Source organism: Lissotriton vulgaris, chromosome 10 (genome assembly GCF_964263255.1).
Source record: "Lissotriton vulgaris chromosome 10, aLisVul1.2, whole genome shotgun sequence".
NCBI lineage: Eukaryota > Metazoa > Chordata > Amphibia > Caudata > Salamandridae > Lissotriton > Lissotriton vulgaris.
The window spans coordinates 1,139,855,339-1,139,877,041 of NC_141698.1; the positions used below are offsets into that span (position 1 = coordinate 1,139,855,339).

The following is a 21,703-nucleotide window of genomic DNA, read 5'->3' on the forward strand; positions in this document are numbered from 1 at the left end:
GATGCTCATTGATGCTGAGCAATGCTAAGTGATGCTCACTGATGCAGAGTGATGCTGAGTGATGCTGACTGATGCTCATTGATGCTGAGCGATGCTAAGCGATGCTCACTGATGCTGAGTGATGTTGAGTGATGCTGACTGATGCTCCTTGATGCTGGGTGATGCAGACTGATGCTCTTTGATGCTCACTGATGCTGAGTGATGTTCAGCAATGCTGAGTGATGCTCCTTTGTGCTGACTGATACTCATTGATTATGAGTGATGCTGAGTGATGCTGAGTGATGCTCATTGATGCTGAGTGATGCTGAGTGATGCTCAGTGATGCTCATTGATGTTGACTGATGCTCATTGATGCTGAGTGATGCTCATTGATGCTGACTGATCCTCATTGATGCTGACTGATGCTCATTGATGCTGCGTGATGCTCATTGATGCTGAGTGATGCTCATTGATGCTCATTGATGCTGAGTGATGCTCATTGATGCTGACTGATGCTCATTGGTGCTGACTGATGCTCATTGATGCTGACTGATGCTCATTGATGCTGCGTGATGCTCATTGATGCTGAGTGATGCTCATTGATGCTAAGTGATGCTCATTGATGCTGAGTGATGCTCCTTGAAGCTAATTGATGCTCATTGGTGCTCAGTGATGGTTACTGATGCTGAGTGATGCTGACTGATGCTCATTGATGCTCATTGTGAGAAGCTGGGTTTCTGTTGCAGTAAACCCCCCCACACACACTTTATGCCAGAATACTGAAGCACTTTGACTTGATGTGTCCTGGGTCCCTGCCAATAAGCAAACCTGCGCCTGTGTTCTTTCCCCAAAACTGTACCTTGTACCCCCAATGGGCACTCTCTGGCCACAGGTCAGCCCCAAGTAAATGGTACCACAGGTTCCCAGGGCACTGTGATCAGGGAAGACCTCTAAGGGCTGCAGCACTTATTGTGCCACCCTCATCAGACATGTCCCCTTCCAGATCACTTCATGTGAATTGTTGCAGGGGCCAATAGGGTGGTGAAGCCCAAAGCTTCAGGTGTGCACCTCTCGCTAGGTATCCTCACCTGGGGAAAGGTGGTAGCAGTTGTGGGTGTGGCTCTCTGTTGGTGTGTGTGAGTGCACTCACAGTTGTGGTCAGAAGGGAGATCCCTCCGTCCGGCTGGCACAGCAACAAGGCCTCATCCAACCCAGAATGGTCCGGTAAATAGGCATGGTCAGGCATTGGTTGCACCGCTCCCTGGCAGGGCACCAGCATAGGGTGCAGGAGATTGCCAGGGAGGCAGATGAGGCAGGGAGGCCCTCACACAGGTACCCACGCTGCATGGGCACATTGCTGAGAGGCAGATGAGGCAGAGAGGCCTGCACACTGGGATCCATGCTGGATGGGCACATACAGAAATGACCAGAATGCTAGGCCAGCGTTTCCTCACCAACGTGGGACAAAGAGTGGAGCCCACATGCTTATTCCATGGCTGCCTTGCTGCTTGAAGCCACCAGGTATCTCTGCAATCTCGTGCCTGCCATTGCGCGGCACAGAGAGGGAGCGCAGCAGCTCCACGGGCAGGGAAGGGCACTGTGGCGGGTGGAGGCCAGTGTCAGAGCAGAGGCACAACTGACCTCTATCTCGCAGGAGCCGATCGGCTCCTTGAATCCCAGGTGGGCCCTCATCTTCTCCTGCCAGGGAGCGCTGCACGCGTTCAGCATTCAGAGGGCTTCAGGCGCCGCTGGGGACGGCGAAGCGTTGACAGGCGACGGATGCTCAGCACATGTGGGGGACAGACTAACTTTGTCGCCACTGTGAGGTCTGCTGCTCCTCCTAGTGTAGGGGTGCATTGTAATCATGAGTAGTTTACACCTGCGTTTATTCTTTGTCGTATTAACAAGAGGGGGTTAGGAATGTATTGTAATAACATGGAAATTATGTGCAGAAGTTGTATTTACATAATATGCACAAATCAATGTTGCAGAATAATTTGTGCTTGCTTCAACGCAGTAACGTGTAGAATGTTGTATACGCCACTTACAAGTATTCACATATTTGTCGTGCTCATGTAACGTGATGATTTAGAAATGTTCAGTGAAGTATTCATTTATATGCAATGTTATAAGGCTTGTTTGCCATTTTCTTGTGTTGGACGATTTCTGTAGGCCTGGAAATGCTGTTCGCCCGGGGTGCTCTCTAGGGGGGGTTGAATGTGCTGGTTTGAATTTCCTGTGCATGTTGGATTTTGTTCTTTCTCAGGTTCTGTTGCAGGTGGTGAAGTCATCGTTGTTAGTCAGAATAACGCTTTTGTTTTAGGAGTTAGGCTTCGAGAGGAGACGATACAATGAGCGCATGAGAAGGTGATACTGAGAGACAGTGTTCCTTCTCACTGGAGAAGGCCTGGGAATCAAGGTCATTGCGTCGGGAGCTGGAATTGGTGACACGAGAAGGTGTCCAGTGGGAAGAGTCGATCAGGAGACCCGAATGGGTGTGTTTTGTAACTCTGATGGAATTAGGGACAGTGCCCCGAGGGATGAGTGCAAGAGAAGGGAGACACGGAGAGGAGAAGGGGCATCTTAGAATGATCTCCGTAGCTCATGCTACTTGACCCATTCAACATTAGTGTACTTCTTAGGAAGTCTTCACGTGCTGACACCTTGTTTACTGATCTTGCCGGGGAAAGTATGGATTCCACTTTAGAGATAGTGTCGGGATAAACTAATGATTTTCACTTACGATCCTCGGATGACGTCTGACCTAGACATGGGGGCTCTCGTTGCCTGCCTTCTGGTTCTTGAGTTTGTCACTCTGTTTATGCTACATCGAGTTAACTTCGTTCGTAGGTTTGCCTTTGTATTGGTTCCAATGTATCTTTACAACCTCGTCTTGAGGTGCTTGTATGTCCAACTATTTTTGGCTTTGTAATAAATAGACTAAATGTTGAACCGGAGTCTGCGATTCTTCGGAGTCTTGATTTGTTGTGCCCATAAATTGCTGCGTAAATTGCTGTTGTGAGATGTGTCTTCCCTCTACACTGCCAGTCAGGAACCAATGATCCATCCACTAGAGGGTGATCCAGAAATAAACTGTAGTGTGGAACCTCACCCCTAACAACAGTACTGACAAACGCACATCATACTGCCTGGGTCGCTGATTGAACCACGAGGATTCAATCCGCTTTTATTTACACCGTCGGCTCGCGCCCGACCCTCCGGCTGTGTGTTTGTAACATTATATAGTAGAGGCAGGGTGGCACTGCACACTTACCGCGCCATGTCCACCGTCGTGACGTTGAACTTGACGCCTTTGAGCCAGAGAACCATGAAGAGGCGTTGGCAGAAGGGGCAGTTCCCAATGTTCTCCCCATCCAGACCTGCCTGTGAGGGCGAGAGAGAGAGAGCATTCAGGACAGAGCTCACAGGCAGAGCCACACTGCACAGGATACACAGGTGAAGGGTACAGATGAAGGAACACTGCAAAGGAAACACAGGTGAAGCAACACTGCACAGTATACACAGGTAAAGGGTACAGGCAAAGTAACCCTGCACAGGATACACAGGTGAAGAGTGCAGATAAAGGAACACTGCAGGCAATACACAGGTGAAGCAACACTGAACAGGATACAAAGGAGAAGAGTACAGATGAAGGAACACTGCAAAGGATACACAGGTTAAGGAACACTGCTCAGGATACACAGATGAAGGAACACTGCACAGGATACACAGGTGAAGAGTACAGATGAAGGAACACTGCAAAGGATACACAGGTTAAGGAACACTGCTCAGGATACACAGATGAAGGAACACTGCACAGGATACACAGGTGAAGAGTACAGATGAAGGAACACTGCAAAGGATACACAGGTGAAGCAACACTGCACAGGATACACAGGTGAAGGAACACTGCACAGGATACACAGGAGAAGAGTACAGATGAAGAAACATTGCAGGCAATACACAGGTGAATGGTACAGATGAAGGAACACTGCACAGGATACACAGGTGAAGAGTACAGATGAAGGAACACTGCAATCTGTACATAGGTGAAGGGTACAGATGAAGGGACACAACAGACGATACACAGGAGAAGAGCAGTACAACCTATACACAACTGAAGGATACAGGTGAAGTAAAACTGCAGCCAATACACTGGTGAAGGGTACAAGCAAAGGAACACTGAGTTAGATACCCAGGTGTAGGGTATGAACAGTGCTGAAGTGTACAGGTGAAGTAACACTACAGCCAATACACAGGTGATGGGGAAAGGTGAAGAAACACTGAGGCGGGTACACAGGAGAAGGCCCGATCAGCCTATACAGAGGTAAAGGGTACAGGCAAAGGAACCCTACGGCCCATACACAAGTGAAGGGTACAGGTGATAAAACACTGCAGCTGATTAACAGGTGATAATACAGAATGGAGACACTGCGTCCGGTGCTTTTTAACATTTGTTACATTGCTACCTTGTTACTTTGAATCTGAATGCTGCTTAGGCTTTTAATTTACTTTGGTTTCAAAGCTTTTTAAAACAGAAATATCTCATCTTTTTAAAACTAAAGTTTTATTATAATGTTTGTGAACTGGGAATCGGTAGGGCTTTTGTGACTGCGGGTGTGTTGAGTTGGCAACTCCCTGTATTGCCTAGAACCAATTGGAGCGCGAGTCGCCAGCGGTTAGGTGGACGGAGCCCTAGACGCCGCCGCAGGCTTAAATTCATGCCGGCAGCGAGGACGCGCAGCGGGCGCACTGCTGGCGTGCCAAAGGCAAGCTCGTCTGTGCCCGGCCATGCCTGGACCAGGCAAGGGGCAAGTCAGAGAAGTAAAAAATACATCTACTCAGAGGCCACCCTTATAAATCTGGCACCACAAGATAGGCAAGTACTTGATCAGCAACTTTGTTTGAAAGTGTCAGAGCTAGATCTTACTGTAATACTCAAATGGAGGGGGCAGAAACCTGGCCTCACAGCTCTGGCTAGATCTGAGGTAAGTCAACCTAATAGGGACCTAAACATTCTGTACCTCAACGCCCGCTCTGTTGTTAAGCATCAACTGGAACTTTTTGACCTCTTGACCACTGATTCACCAGACATGTTGTTTCTGGTTGAAACATGGATAACAGAGGAGTCTTCTCCTGAGATACTAGCAGCCCTCCCTGGAAAATATTTCCTATTGCAAAGCAACAGACCCTCAGGAAAAATGGGGGTGGGGAGGGTGTTGCTATTAAGAAAGGATTACATTTGATTGCCATTTCTCATATTGAAATCACCTCAGTTGACACTCTTGTGATCAGACTGGATTCTCCAAACAACACACTGGTTTGTGCACTTCTATATAGACCCCCCCAGCGATGCCAGATTTCCCTAAAGTTTTAGCCAATAACATTGCATCTCTGACCGTAGATTATGACACAGTTCTGATCCTAGGTGATCTGAACTATTGGGCCAATGAGGCGGAAGAGGTAAAGTTGTCAGGGGAGCTAACGGAGTCCCTAACCAGCTTCAGTCTGACCCAGCATATCCATTCCCCCACACCCATTAAAGGCCATGCACTTGATCAAGTGTGGTCCATCAATCTTATACTCCAGAATCTGACCATCCACCCTTGTGTTTGGTCAGACCACAAGATAGGAAGATTCTTCGGCAGAGAGGCCAGCATCCAAATCATTATTGCCCTGGTTCTTTCCAAAATTGATTATGGAAATGCACGGTATCTTGGCCTTCAACAACATCAGAAGCACCGTCTTCAGATGATCCAGAACCAAGCAGCTAGAATCATCTATCAAAAGGATAGACAATGCCACATTAGCCCACTGCTGAAAGAACACCACTGGCTCCCGGTGGAGCAATAAACTATGTTTAAAACAAGGTGTATCCTATTAGAGCCATTCAGGGTACTGGTCCTAGTTATATCTCATCAAGAATCAGCAAGTATGCCCCCCGTGCTCCCTAAGATCTATGCATCTGAATCAACTGGTTGTACCGAGATTCATACGTAAATGCCCTGGAGGGTCGCGGTTCTCTACACTTTGCCCAAAACTGTGGAACTCACTGCCAATTACTCTGAGACTTGAAATAGATTATGTACAGTTTAGAAAATTGCTCAAAACCTGGCTCTTTACCGTAGCTCATAACTAGACTGCCTCAGCTTCAAACCATCTCTGTTCACCTCATAGCGCCAAGAGACCGTTGGTGAACATGCGCTCAAGAAATATCCATATAACCTAACATAACAGAGCAGATACACGGATGACAGGCGAAGGAACACTGCATCCAATATACAGGTGAAGGGTACAGAAGAAGGGCCATACAAAATATACAGAGGTGGAGAGTACAGACGAAGTAACACTGGGGTCAATACACAGGTGAAGGGTGCAGGTAAAGAAATGCTGAGGCAGATACACAAGTAAAGTGTACAAGCAGAGGTGAAGGGTACAGGTGAAGTAACACTGAGACAGATACACTGGTGAAGGGTGCAGTCAATCAATCAATCAATCTGGGGAATTGTAAACGCGCTACTCATCCGTGAGCGTCTCAAGGTGCTGAGGGTGCGGGGGGTCAGCAGATCTGTTAGTCGAAGAGCCAGGCCTTGAGGGCCTTCCTGAAGGTGTTCAGGGAGGGAGCGCGTCTGATGTCTGCCCGTAGTTCGTTCCAGGTTTTGGCTGCAATGTGGGAGAAGGATCTTCCGCCTGCTCTGGCTCTGTGGGTGGGCTGGGTTTCGGCCAGTGTAAGGTTGGAGGATCGGAGATTTCTTTTGGGTACGTGGAAGTTGATTCTGTCATTGAGGAATTTGGGTCCGTTGTTGTATAGGCTTTTGTAGGTGTGAGTGAGGATTTTAAAGGTGACTCTTTTCTCAACGGGGAGCCAATGGAGTCTTTGTCGGTGTTGGCTGATATGTTCGCACTGGGGATGCCGAGGACGAGTCTGGCGGCGGTATTATGTATTGTCTGGAGTTTGCTGGTGTAGAGCACGTTGATGCCGGCATAGAACGCGTTCCCATTGTCCAGTCTGCTGGTGATGAGTACATGGGTGACTGTCTTCCTTGACTCACGGAGATCCATTTGAAGGTCTTGCGGAGGATGTTGAAACAGCTGGATGTGACAGGGTTGACCTGTCAGTTCATGGTGAGTGATGAGTCAAGTACGATGCTGAGGTTTTTAGCGTGGTCTGAAGGGGTAGGTGGGCTTCCGAGGGCAGTCGGCCACCAGGTGCTGTCCCAAACTGAAGGGGTGGTTCCAAGGATGAGGACTTATGTCTTCTCAACGTTGAGCTTCAGGCAGCTGATGGTCATCCAGGCTGTGACATCTTTCATTCCTTTCTGGAACTTGAGTTTGGCGGTGGTGGGGTCTTTGGTGAAGGAGAGGATGAGCTGGGTGTAGTCGGCATAGGATACGATGTTGAGGCTGTGTTGTTGTAGGATGGCTGTGAGGGGGGTCATGTAGATGTTGAAGAGGGTCAGGCACAGCAATGACCCCTGTGGGACTCCACAGATGAGTTTTGTGGGATCGGAGAGGAAGGGTGATAGTCTGATCCTTTGGCTTTTTCAGGTGAGGAATGATCGAATCCACTCCAGGGCTGTTCCTTGTATGCTGGCGTCGTGTAGTCTGGTGACTAGCGTGCAGTGGGAAATGATATTGAAAGCCGCTGATAGGTCGAGTAGGATGAAGGCTGTGGAGTGGCATTGGTCCAGGAGGATGCAGATGTCGTCTGTGGTGGTGAGCAGGACGGTCTTAGTGCTGTGGTTGCTTCAGAATCCAGATTGGGAACGGTTGAGGACAGTGTTCTCTTCGATGAATTGAGTCAGTTCCCTGTTGACTGTTTTCTCTCCAACTTTGGATGCAAAGTGCAGGAGCGAGATGGGTCGGTAGTTCCTGAGGTCGGTGGTGTCAGCTGTGAGTTTCTTGAGCAAAGGCCTGATTTCTGTGCGATTCCAGTCGTCTGGGAAGGTGCCTGTTTGGAGGGTGGTATTGATGGTGCGCTGTAGTTCTGGTGCAATGGCGGCTGCAGCTCTGTGATAAATGATAGGGGGAAGGGGTCGGTGGAGGCACCCAAGTGGATGCCTTTCATGGTCGAGGCATGTGTCTTCGGTCATGATCAGAGTCCAGTTGGAGATGGTGGGCAGACTGGTGTCTCTGGAGGGCGGGGGGCTGGCTGTGGTGTTTGGAGGGTGGTTGACAAAGTTATTGTAGAGGTTTTTGATCTTGAGGTGGAAGTAGGTTCAGAGCTTGTCGCTGACTTCTTGGGATGGGGTGATGTCTGTGGCTTCGCTGTGTGGGTTGGTGAATTCCTGAATGATGGTGAAGAATTCCTTGGAGTTGGTGGAGTTGGCTAGGATTTTATTGTGGATGAAATTCCTCTTGGTGGTTCCAATTTGCTTGTGGTAGTCTGTCATGGCGTCCTTGTAGGTGGAGTAGCTTTTGGTTGTCTTGGTGTTTCTCCAGTTCTTCTCCAGACGTCTGCAGGTGCGCCTGGCTTCTTGGAGATCGGTGGTGAACCAGGCGTCTTTCCTGTGGTGCTGTTTGTTGGGATTGCATAGCGGGGCGAGCTCCTCTGCGCAGTTGGAGATCCAAGTATGGAGTTCTTTGGCTGCGATGTTTGCATGGGATGCCGAGGTGTGGTTGTCTCGGGTGAGGGTGGAGTTGAGTGGTTCATCGGTCACCTTACTCCAGTTCCTTTGTGGTGGGTGTGGAGCTGGATTGGGTGTCTTGGGTTTGTCGACGGCGAAGTGTACCCAGTGGTGGTCGGTCCATGGTGGTTGCATTGTGTGGCTGAAGTAAATGCTGTTCCCTGCTGAGAAGATGGGGTTGAGGGTATGTTCTGCTCTGTGGGTTGGTGTGGTGACGAGTTGTTTGAGTCCGATGTTTGCGAGGTTGTCACGAAGGGTGGTGGACTTGTGGGTCGCTGGGGTTGTCGAGGTGAAAGTTTAGGTCTCCAATGAGTATGTAGTTCATTGAGGCGATGGTGTGGGGGGTGATGAAGTCAGTGATGGTGGTGGTGAAGGATGTCTGGGGGGTCTGTAGACGAGGGTTTCTTGGAGTGTGGTGTTGGGGCGGGTCCGGATCTGGAAGTGCTGGTGTTCAGCGCAGGGGATGGTTTTGCTGGAGGTGGTGAGGTGCAGGGTGCTCTTGTGGGCGATGGTGAGGCCCCCTCCCGGGTGGTTAAGACGGTCCTTCCTCTGGATCGTGAATCTGTCCGGGATGGCGCTGTTGATGTCGAGGGTGGAGGAGGCGTTGGTCCAGGTCTCAGTGAAGAAGGCAATGTCAGGTGAGAGAGAGTCAAGTAGGTTCCATATTTCTATGGCGTGTTTGTAATACGAGGTGAACATTGAACATTGAGGAGGAAGCATCTTAGGGAGTTGCCGTTGCTGGTGTCGGTGGGGTTGGAGGCCACGGGGGTGTGGTGAAGGGCTGTTAGCAGGCTGGGAGTCTTCCAGGGTTGAGTGCGTGGAGGGTGGTGGTGCTGTAGCAATGGATGGACGGAGATCCATGGTTCCTGGCGCTGGCCACATCCAGGTCGGGGACGGGTGCAGATGGGCTTGCCTTAGGTGCGCAGCAGTCGCCAATAAGTAGGGGAGGGGGAGGGATGTGGGAGAGGGGTATGAGCGGGAGGAGGGGCCGCAGGGGCAGCAGTGGCCGGAAAAACTGCAAGAGGATTACGTTTCAAGTAAGCTTAAATGAAAATAAAGTAAAGTAAGCTTGAAGTACGCTTAATTAAAAATAGCTCAAGTGTGCTCAGGAGCGTAAAGGGAGCCTGAGGAGTACACTGAGGGTGAGGAGGGGACACATGGTGGGCAGGGAGCAGAGTTTGCAATGAGGCTTGGTGGGCGATCTGCTGGAGGCTGCAGGGGTGAACCCTCACCAGGAGGAGTGATGAGCGCTGCGGCGAGGCGACTTGCTTGTGGAGCTATGGGGGAGAGAGTGAGCTCATACAGGAGGTCAGGGACTTACTGCAGGGGATGGAAGACTGAGGCAGATACACTGGTGAAGGTTGCAAGGGATAAAACACTGAGGCAGATACACAGGTGAAGGGTACAAGCAAAGGGCAACACAACCTATACAGAGGTGAAGGGCACAGGTGAAAAAATACTACAGCTGATACACAGGTGGAGTATACAGCCGAAGGAACAATGAGGCTATACACAGGTGAAGGGTGCAGGAGAAGATAAGTACATCCTATACACAGGAGAAGGATACAGATAAAGTAACACTGCGGTCGACAGACACGGTGAAAGGTACAGGCAAAGTAATTCTACATGAAAAACAGAAAGGAGTTGCCTGGTCCACAAGACCGTTTGTGTGTTGTGTCAGATCTAGAACCGTGAGTCCATCAAAACACACATGTGATGACACTGGGCTGAAAAGAGATTCCCATCAGCCCACCCAACTGGTGGAATATCGTCACGTGGGAGATATATCATAAATCCAGATCTCACCCAACGCACCTAGTAGTGACGCGGAGATGGATTTTGAAGATATTCTTCTAGACCACAGTGTTTCACAGATAGTGCTAATGGAGTGCAGTGCTAGTGAGAAAAAGTGTGAAAGAACAGTGAAAAGAAAATTAACTACTAGGACCAAAATTAAATTTAATAGGTATGATCCTAGGGTCAAACTTTAAAAACAACGCCTAATAGTTTTAAATAATAACTATATAGTGGCGTAGTACATTGAGGTCGACATATTTCAGCTCAAATGGACAATGAGTCCAAGCTTTCTTCAGGACCAGATGGAAATAGCGACTGCAATTTAAGTGAACATTAAAATTAAACTAGTGACTGTGTACTGGTTACAATGGATTTTTCCTACTAGATACTTTGAGCCCAAATGTACATCCTAGTGCTGTTTTATTGGTAGCGTCTTACTTCAAATCAGTAAGCCTTTGAATACACAGATTTGTAATATACACCACATTTAAGTTCTGGGAAAATGATAATGACTGGAAGGATTGTTAAATTTGTCAGTTCTTTTCAGCTATTATGTTTCGCCCGGTGTTGATACAGCGCCTGTAGTGTCTTGTCTCTAATCTAAGAGCGCACGCGCTGTTCGCATGCTGTTTTCAGCACGCGCGCGCGCGTCCTGTATAGCATTTTTTGTTATGCGCAGGCGCCGTTACACTTTACCGGTGCATGCGCGCTACAAACAATAGCGTTCCTCACTTGGATTCAGCGCTGTTACACTATTGCCTGAATACGCGTTTGGCCAGCTGCAACGGATTTCTCAATTAACAAGGGTATATAAAGAGATGCGCGAGCAGCAGTTAGTTACCTCCACTCCCCCTCGGACGCTGGTGTACAGGTACCGACGGACAAGTAGGGGCTCTCATTGCGACACCTCACATTATGACTTCTTCATTTTTACAAACTTGTCATCTTATATTGGAGCACACTTATATTGGAGCTCTCTTTTTTCCATCATCAAATTGCCATACCAGAGGATTTTAAATCTTTTCCTTTTGTCTTGGTAATATAACAGCTCACTCAGTTGTAGCTATTACCATGCTTTTTTCTGCAGAGCAATAGTCAGTGGTTCGTTGAGGTTGAATCTCTTCTATAGACAACTAGTTTTTGTTAGTAGACTGTTGGAAATGTATGATCATATGTATCTATGTACCTCTGATAATTCTCTGAGGTTCTTCTTCCATTTCCACTCTAACAGAGCGGGGCCTCCTTTTCCCCGAGTGGGTGCCGGGTGAGGTGAGGCATACTCCCACAAAATGCTGGGTGAGTCATATTTTACAGTTTTCATGTTCTCTACTTTGATATGTAAATACCAGGAGAACTTTAGGTCTTCTGTGTGGCGGAGAGACTTTCTCTTTCGCATTGTCTGTGTTGTTGTGTTGTTCCTGTTACCAAGATACCATCATGCACTTGTTTTTGATTACTGTTGTACACTTTTCTTTCTTTTGTAGGAGAGACTGAATAATTGGATAACCACCAGAAAACATTTGGGCTCAAAGTATCTGGTAGGAAAAATCCATTGTAACCAGTACACAGTCACTAGTTTAATTTTAATTTTCACTTAAATTGCAGTCGCTATTTCCATCTGGTCCTGAAGAAAGCTTGGACTCATTGTCCATTTGAGCTGAAACATGTCAACCTCAATGTACTACGCCACTATATCGTTATTATTTAAAACTATTAGGCGTTGTTTTTAAAGTTTGACCCTAGGATCATACCTATTAAATTTAATTTTGGTCCTAGTAGTTAATTTTCTTTTCACTGTTCTTTCACACTTTTTCTCACTAGCACTGCACTCCATTAGTACTATCTGTGAAACACTGTGGTCTAGAAGAATATCTTCAAAATCCATCTCCGCATCACTATTAGGTGCGTTGGGTGAGATCTGGATTTATGATATATCTCCCACGTGACGATATTCCACCAGTTGGGTGGGCTGATGGGAATCTCTTTTCAGCCCAGTGTCATCACATGTGTGTTTTGATGGACTCACGGTTCTAGATCTGACACAACACACAAACGGTCTTGTGGACCAAGCAACTCCTTTCTGTTTTTCTAGTAATAATAGGGGCTTGAGTTGCCTTGGTTGTTAAAAATGCCCTTTGACCCTCCTTATATTATTTTTCCAAAGTAATTCTACAGCCTTTACACAGGTGAAGGGTACAGGCGAAGAAACACTTCGGCCTACACACATGAAAGTTACAGTCAACATAACACAGTAACCTATAGACTGATGAATGGATATGTAGGCAACTGAACACTGCAGCCTGTAGACATATGAAGGGTGCATACATAGGTGGAATGCATCAGATAGACAAAGTGTACAGGGAAAGCTTCATTAAAGCATACATGGTGAAGTCAAAAATAGTGGTGGTAGTAGTGGACCCAAGTGGGACCTGACGGGCAGGCGCTTCGGATACGGTTTGGGGATACCGGCTGGGGGGCTTACTATGGACTCCTTGCATTGTTAAATTTGGCGACTCGTCAATACATCTTTTCCATGATTTGAGAATCGACTAACAAATATGCTATTTACTGTCTAGATGTATTCACTTTTTTTGGACCTAATTTGGGAATCAGGAGTGTGATTTTCACTCTTGAATATTTGGAAGAGCGGGGTTACTCCAGCCCATACGTGTGAGCCTTCATGGCTAGCATGGAAGACACCTAGGATCAAGAACACTGAACTGCCTTGAGAAAGTCTTAGAAGATGAAACACGTGCTGGCGGATCTCTTTCTGGAGATGTTATTGCACAGAAAAAACCAACAGTGAAAATTCTTTGGATCTAATTGTTGGCATCCGAGGAGAAAGTATCTGTTTATTCTGTAATAAGGATTGTTAGTTTGTACTGAACCTTGTGCTGACTTCTATGAAAGTCCATTACTGTTATGGTTACAACAACTACCCATAAGGGTGCTGAGGTGGCAGTTCTATCAAATGTTCATACATAGTGAAGGGTACAGCCAAAGGTGCACTGCAAGCTAGAAACACATAAAGGGTACATGCAAAGGTGCATTGCAGCCTTTAAACAAGTGAAGGGTAGAAGCAAAGGTGTATGGCAGCCTATAGGGTACATGGACAGGTGCGCTGTGGCCTAGAAACACGTGAAGGGTACATGCAAAGGTGCACTGCAGCCTTTAAACAAGTGAAGGGTACAAGCAAAGGTGTATGCTGGCCTATAGGGTACATGGACAGGTGCGCTGTGGCCTAGAAACACGTGAAGGGTACAAGCAAAGGTGCACTGTAGCCTGTAGGGTACAAGGAAAGATGCACTACAGCCTATAAACAAGTGAAGGGTACAGGGAAAGATGCACTATGGCCTTTCAACAAATGAAGGGTATAGGCAAAGATACACTGCTACCTATAAACATGTGAAGGGTACAGGCAAAGGTACACAGCCGCCTATAAACATATGAAGGGTACAGGCAAAGGTCTATTGCATGCAGCCTATAAAAGTGTGAAAGGTACATGCAAAGGTGCGCTGCTACCTATAAACATGTGAAGGGTGGAGGCAAAGGTGTGCTGCAGCCTACACACAAGTGAAGGGTACAGGCAAAGGTACACTGCAGGCTATAAACATGTGAAAGGTACAGGTAAAGTTGTGCTGCAGCCTATAGGTTACAGGGACAGGTGCACTGTAGCATATAAAAAAAGTTAAGGATACGGACAGAGGTGCACTGCAGCATATAAACAAGTGAAGGGTACAGGCAAAGGTGCACTGCAGCCTACAGGGTACAGGGTACAGGGACAGATGCATTGCAGCCCATAAACAAGTGAAGGGTACAGGGAAAGGTACATTGCAGCCTATAAACAAGTGAAGCGTACAGCCAAAGGTGCACTGCAGCCTACAGGGTACAGGGAAAGGTGCATTGCAGCCCATAGACAAGTGAAGGGTACAGGGAAAGGTGCATTGCAGCCCATAAACAAGTGAAGGGTACAGGGAAAGGTGCACTGCAGCTTATAAACAAGTGAAGGGTACAAGCAAAGGTGTACTGCAGCCTATGGGGTCCAGCGGCAGGTGAACTGCGGCCTAGAAACACGTGAATGGTACATGCAAAGGTGCACTGCAGCCGTTGAACATGTGAAGGGTACAGACAAAGGTACACTGCAGCCTATAAACATGTGAAGGGTACAGCCAAAGGTGCACTGCAGGCTAGATCCACATAAAGGGTACATGCAAAGGTGCACTGCAGCCGTTGAACATGTGAATGGTACAGGCAAAGATGCACTGCAGCCTATAAACATGTGATGGGTACAGTCAAATGTACAGTGTAGCCTATAAACATGCAAAGGGTACAGGCAAAGGTGCACTTGAAGCTATAAACATGTGACGGATAAAGGCAAATGTGCACTTAAGCCTATAAGCATGTAAAGGGTACAGGCAAAGGTGTATTTCAGCCTATAAACTACTGAAGGGTATAGGCAAAGGTGTATTTCAGCCTATAAACTACTGAAGGGTATAGGAAAAGGTGCACTGCAGCCTATACACATGTGAAGGGTACAGGCAAAGGTGCACAGCCGCCTATAAACTTATGAAGGGTACAGGCAAACGTGAACTGCAGGCTATAAACATGTGACGGGTACAGGCAAAGGTGCACTGCAGCCTATAAACATGGGACGGGTAAAGGCAAAGGTGCACTTAAGCCTATAAACTTATGAAGGGTACAGGCAAACTTGAACTGCAGGTTATAAACCAGTGAAGGGTATAGTCAAAGGTGCACTGCAACCTATAAACATGTGAAGGGTACAGGCAAAGGTGCATTGCAGCCTATAAACAAGCGAAGGGTACAGCCAAAGATGCACTGCAAGCTAGATCCACATAAAGGGTACATGCAAAGGTGCACTGCAGCCGTTGAACATGTGAAGGGTACAGGCAAAGGTACACTGCAGCCTATAAACATGTGATGGGTACATGCAAATTGGCAGTGAAGCCTTTGAACGTGTGAATGGTACAGGCAAAGGTGCACTGCAGCCTATAAACATTCAAAGGGTACAGGCAAATGTGTATTTCAGCCTATAAACTACTGAAGGGTATAGGAAAAGGTGCACTGCAGCCTATAAACATGTGAAGGGTACAGGCGAAGGTGCTCAGCCGCCTATAAACTTATGAAGTGTACAGGCAAACGTGAACTGCAGGCTATAAACATGTGAAGGGTACAGGCAAAAGTGCACCGCAGCCTATAAACATGGGACGGGTAAAGGCAAAGGTGCACTTAAGCCTATAAACTAATGAAGGGTACAGGTAAATTTGAACTGCAGGCTATAAACCAGTGAAGGGTATAGTCAAAGGTGCACTGCAGCCTATAAACATGTGGAGGGTAAAGGCAAAGGTGCATTGCAGCCTATAAACAAGTGAAGGGTACAGCCAAAGGTGCACTGCAAGCTAGATCCACATAAAGAGTACTTGCAAAGGTGTACTGCAGCTTATAAACAAGTGTAGGGTACAAGCAAAGGTGTACTGCAGCCTATAGGGTACAGCGGCAGGTTCACTGCGGCCTAGAAACACGTGAAGGGTACATGCAAAGGTGCACTGCAGCCGTTGAACATGTGAAGGGTACAGGCAAAGGTACACTGCAGCCTATAAACATGTGATGGGTACAGTCAAAGGTGCAGTGTAGCCTATAAACATGCAATGGGTACAGGCAAAGGTGCACTTGAGCCTATAAATATGTGATGGGTGTAGTCAAAGGTGTATTGCAGCCTATAAACATGTGAAGGGTATAGGCAAAGGTGCACTGCAGCCTATAAATATGTGACAGGTACAGGCAAAGTTGCACTTGAGCCTATAAACATGTGAAGGGTGAAGGCAAAGGTGTATTGCAGCCTATAAACTAGTGAAGGGTACACACAGAGGTGCACTGCAGCCTATGGGGTCCAGGGAAATGTGCACTGCAGCCTATAAACATGTGAATGGTAAAGGCAAAGGTGCACAGCCACCGATAAACATATGAAGGGTACAGACAAAGGTGCACTGTAGGCTATAAACATGTGAAGGGTACAGGCAAAGGTGCCCTACGGCCTATAAACAAATGAAGGTTATAGGCAAAGGTGCACTGCTGCCTATAAACGTGTGAAGGGTTCAGGCAAAGATATACAGCCACCTAAAACATATGAAGGGTACTGGCAAAGGTGCTTTGCATGCAGCCTATAAACATGTGAAGGACCCAGGCAAAGGTGCACTGCAGCCTACAAACATGTGAAGGGTAGAGGCAAAGGGAACCGCAGGCTAAATCATGTGAAGGGTACATGCAAAGGTGTGCTGCAGCCTATAGGGTACAGGGGCAGGTGCACAGCAGCCTATAAACAAGTGAAGGGTACAGGCAAAGGTGCGCTGCAGCCTATAGGGTACAGGTAAAGTTGCATTGCAGCTTATAAACAAGTGAAAGGTACAGGCAAAGGTGAACTGCAGCCTATAAACAAGTGAATGATACAAGCAACTGTGTGCTGCAGCCTATACAGTACAAGGACAGGTGCACTGCAGCCAATAAACATGTGAAGGGTACATGCAAATTGGCACTGCAGCCTTTGAACATGTGAATGGTACAGGCAAAGGTACACTGCAGCCTATAAACATGTGATGGGTACAGTCAAAGGTACAGTGTAGCCTATAAACATGCAATGGGTACAGGCAAAGGTGCACTTGAGCCTATAAATATGTGATGGGTGTAGTCAAAGGTGTATTGCAGCCTATAAACATGTGAAGGGTATAGGCAAAGGTGCACTGCAGCCTATAAATATGTGACAGGTACAGGCAAAGTTGCACTTGAGCCTATAAACATGTGAAGGGTGAAGGCAAAGGTGTATTGCAGCCTATAAACTAGTGAAGGGTACACACAGAGGTGCACTGCAGCCTATGGGGTCCAGGGAAATGTGCACTGCAGCCTATAAACATGTGAATGGTAAAGGCAAAGGTGCACAGCCACCGATAAACATATGAAGGGTACAGACAAAGGTGCACTGTAGGCTATAAACATGTGAAGGGTACAGGCAAAGGTGCCCTACGGCCTATAAACAAATGAAGGTTATAGGCAAAGGTGCACTGCTGCCTATAAACGTGTGAAGGGTTCAGGCAAAGATATACAGCCACCTAAAACATGTGAAGGGTACTGGCAAAGGTGCTTTGCATGCAGCCTATAAACATGTGAAGGACCCAGGCAAAGGTGCACTGCAGCCTACAAACATGTGAAGGGTAGAGGCAAAGGGAACCGCAGGCTAAATCATGTGAAGGGTACATGCAAAGGTGTGCTGCAGCCTATAGGGTACAGGGGCAGGTGCACAGCAGCCTATAAACAAGTGAAGGGCACAGGCAAAGGTGCGCTGCAGCCTATAGGGTACAGGTAAAGTTGCATTGCAGCTTATAAACAAGTGAAAGGTACAGGCAAAGGTGAACTGCAGCCTATAAACAAGTGAATGATACAAGCAACTGTGTGCTGCAGCCTATACAGTACAAGGACAGGTGCACTGCAGCCAATAAACATGTGAAGGGTACATGCAAATTGGCACTGCAGCCTTTGAACATGTGAATGGTACAGGCAAAGGTGCACTGCAGACTATAAACATGTGATGGGTACAGTCAAAGGTGCAGTGTAGCCTATAAACATGCAAACGGTACAGGCAAAGGTGCACTTGATGCTATAAACATGTGACGGATAAAGGCAAAGGTTCACTTAAGCCTATAAGCATGTAAAGGGTACTGTCAAAGGTGTATTTCAGCCTATAAACTACTGAAGGGTATAGGCAAAGGTGCCCTGCAGCCTATAAACATGTGAAGGGTACAGGCATAGGTGCACAGCCGCCTATAAAATTATGAAGGGTACAGGCAAACGTGAACTGCAGGCTATGAACATGTGAAGGGTACAGGCAAAGGTGCACTGTAGCCTATAAACATGGGACGGGTAAAGGCAAAGGTGCACTGCAGCCTATAAACATGTGAAGGGTACAGGCAAAGGTGCACAGCCGCCTATAAACATATCAAGGGTACAGGCAAAAGTGCACTGCAGGCTATAAACATGTGAAGGTTACAGGCAAAAGTGCACTGCAGCCTATAAATAAGTGAAGGCTATAGGCAGACATGCACAGCTGTCTATAAACAAATGAGTGGTACAGGCAAAGGTTCACAGCTGCCTATAAACATATGAAGGGTACAGGCAAAGGTGTATTCCATGCAGCCTATAAAGGTGCGCTGCAGCCTATGGGGTACAGGGACCGGTGCACTGCAGTCTATAAACAAATGAAGGGTACAAGCAAAGGTGCACTGTAGCCAACAGGGTACAAGGAAAGAAGCACTACAGCCTAGAAACAAGTGAAGGGTACAGGTAAAGATGCACTATGGCCTTTCAACAAAAGAAGGGTATAGGCAAAGATGCACTGCTGCCTATAAACATGTGAAGGATACATGCAAAGGTACACAGCCGCCTATAAACGTATGAAGGGTACAGGCAAAGGTGTATTGCATGCAACCTAAAAACATGTGAAGGGCACAGACAAAGGTGCACTGCAGCCTACAAACATGTGAAGTGTGGAGGCAAAGGGGACTGCAGGCTAAAAACATGTGAAGGGTACATGCAAAGGTGTGCTGCAGCCTATAGGGTACAGGGAAAGATGCATTTGAAGCCTATAAACAAGTGCATTATACAGGCAAAGGTGCACTACAGGCTATACACATGTAAAGGGTACATGCAAAGGTGAACTGCAGCCTATACGGTACAGGGACAGGTGCACTGCAGCCTATAAACATGTGAAGGGTTCATGCAAATTGGCACTGAAGCCTTTGAACATGTGAATGGTACAGGCAAAGGTTATAAACATGTGATGGGTACAGTCAAAGGTACAGTGTAGCCTATAAACATGCAAAGGGTGCAGGCAAAGGTACACTTGAGGCTATAAACATGTGAAGGGTACAAGCAAAGGTGTGCTGCAGCCTATACGGTACAGGGACAGGTGCACTGCAGCCTATAAACATGTGAAGGGTTCATGCAAATTGGCACTGAAGCCTTTGAACATGTGAATGGTACAGGCAAAGGTGCACTGCAGCCTATAAACATGTGATGGGTACAGTCAAAGGTACAGTGTAGCCTATAAACATGCAAAGGGTGCAGGCAAAGGTACACTTGAGGCTATAAACATGTGACGGATAAAGGCAAAGGTGCACTTAAGGCTATAAGCATGTAAAGGGTACAGGCAAAGGTGTATTTCGGCCTACAAAACTACTGAACGGTGTAGGCAAAGGTGCACTGCAGCCTATAAACATGTGAAGGGTACAGGCAAAGGTGCACAGCCGCCTATAAACTTATGAAGGGTACAGGCAAACATGACCTGCAGGCTATAAACATGTGAAGGGTACAGGCAAAGGTGCACTGAAGCCTATAAACATGGGTCGGGTAAAGGCAAAGGTGCACAGCCGCTTATAAACATATAAAGGGTACAGGCAAATGTGCACTGCAGGCTATAAACATGTGAAGGGTACAGGCAAAAGTGCACTGCAGCCTATAAACAAGTGAAGGTTATAGGCAGAGGTGCACAGCTGTCTATAAACAAATGAAGGGTACAGGCAAAGGTTCACAGCTGCCTATAAGCACATGAAGGGTACAGGCAAAGGTGTATTGCATGCAGCCTATAAACGTGTGAAGGGTATATGCAAAGGTGCTCTGCCACCTGTAAACATGTGAAAGGTACAGGCAAAAGTGCACTGCAGGCTATAAACATGTGACTGGTACAGGCAAAGGTGGGCTGCAGCCTATGGGGTACAGGGACAGGTGCACTGCAGTCTATAAACAAGTGAAGGGTACAGGCAAAGGTGCACTGCAGCCTATAGGGTACAAGGAAAGATACACTATATTCTATAAACAAGTGAAGGGTACAGGGAAAGATGCACTATGGTGTTAGACGGGGACCTGGAGGGTCGGCCGAGCACAGGGGGAGAGGCCTCCGGTGAGGACCATCTCCAGCGATCGTACAGACAAGTAACTTCCCCCCCACAAATGGACACCACACAAGGTTACCATCTGCACACTTTATATAGAATTCTTGAGGCAAAGATAGCAACGATACAGTGGGGGCAGGACACGAGGATCCTCCCAATTCTAGTCTCTGTAGGGTAAGGGGTAGCGGGACAGTCTCGGGTACCGGTCCGGTACCAGGGCGGCCAGAAGGAGCTCACAATCCTCGAGCTCGGAGGTCTGAAAGGTCGGGCCGCGGCAGCGCCAGCAGGCTAGGATGAGGTTCTCGGCAAGGAGGGCCGCGGCAGCGCCAGCAGGCTAGGATGATAGTTCTCGGTGAGGAGGGCCGCGGCAGCGCTAGCAGGCTACGATGATGACTTCTTTGAAGAGGGGCCGCTGCAGCGCCAGCAGGCAAGAGCGATGGTTCACAAGGATGGGCCGCGGCAGCGCCAGCAGGTCCCGACGAAGATGCAAGTTGCAGAGGGCCGCGGCAGCGCCAGCAGGCTTTGGAGATGGTTCACAAGGCAAGGCTGCGGCAGCACCAGCAGTCCGTCAAGGATGAGTTCTTAAAGGTGTCTCTCGACTCCAGGATACAACTGCCTTCCTGCTCTGGAGCTGCCCCAGTTATAGGTCTGGCCTCCTTTGATGTCCGGACCCTCGCGCTTGGAGGTCGGGAGGTCCGGGATGAGGGAGTCCAGACACCCAGCAGGGGGGTGGAGCCAGCGCCCGGGGAGGCCGGGGGCGATCGGCACCTGGCGGGGGAGAGCCATCGACACTCCTCTCTCCCATTGACCTGCCAAGTGGTCTCTTCACCTCCTGGGTGGATGGTGGTGCCTTCCTGTCGGGGCCTGGCCAGGCCCAGGGTTGGGGTCGAGCTGAGGCCACGCGGCCTCGTGGTGCAGTGTTCAAGATGGCGGCTGGGCCGGGGCAATGGTGCTGACGGGGGCCCGGGACAGCCGATGCTGGGATGTTCGGGAGCAGGCGTCCCGTTGGGGACGGGTTGCGGGTTGCTTCGGTGCGTTGCAGGGGTGGTTCTTCTGGGGACACCGGGAGAGCCGGCGTTCGGGCCTTCTCACGCGGGGAGGGAGCGGGCCTTCCACGAGGCCTGTCCAACATGCGTCCCCCCCAGCTGAAGGCAGGGAGAGTCACCCATCCTCTTGGGTACTCTCCTCGCCGAGGCGGAAAAAGCGTGACAGGCCGTCCGCGTTGGCGTGGTCCTAGCCGGGACGATGCTCCACAGTGAAGTCCATCCCCTGCAAGGAGATGGACCATCGCAACAGTTTTGGGTTCTCCCCCCGCATCTGCATAAGCCATTGCAGGGGTCGGTG

At 48.3% G+C, this 21,703-nt stretch overlaps 1 protein-coding gene across 1 annotated transcript in view; it reads right to left on the reverse strand.

Moving 5' to 3' along the window:
• Positions 1 to 21,703, reverse strand: part of CLIC2 (CLIC family member 2) — a 168,769-nt gene that overhangs the window by 70,816 nt on the left and 76,250 nt on the right. The window contains exon 2 of the mRNA XM_086942245.1: positions 3,254 to 3,363. Within this exon, the coding sequence (XP_086798371.1) occupies positions 3,254 to 3,363 (110 nt within the window). The remainder of the gene's footprint in view (positions 1 to 3,253; positions 3,364 to 21,703) is intronic.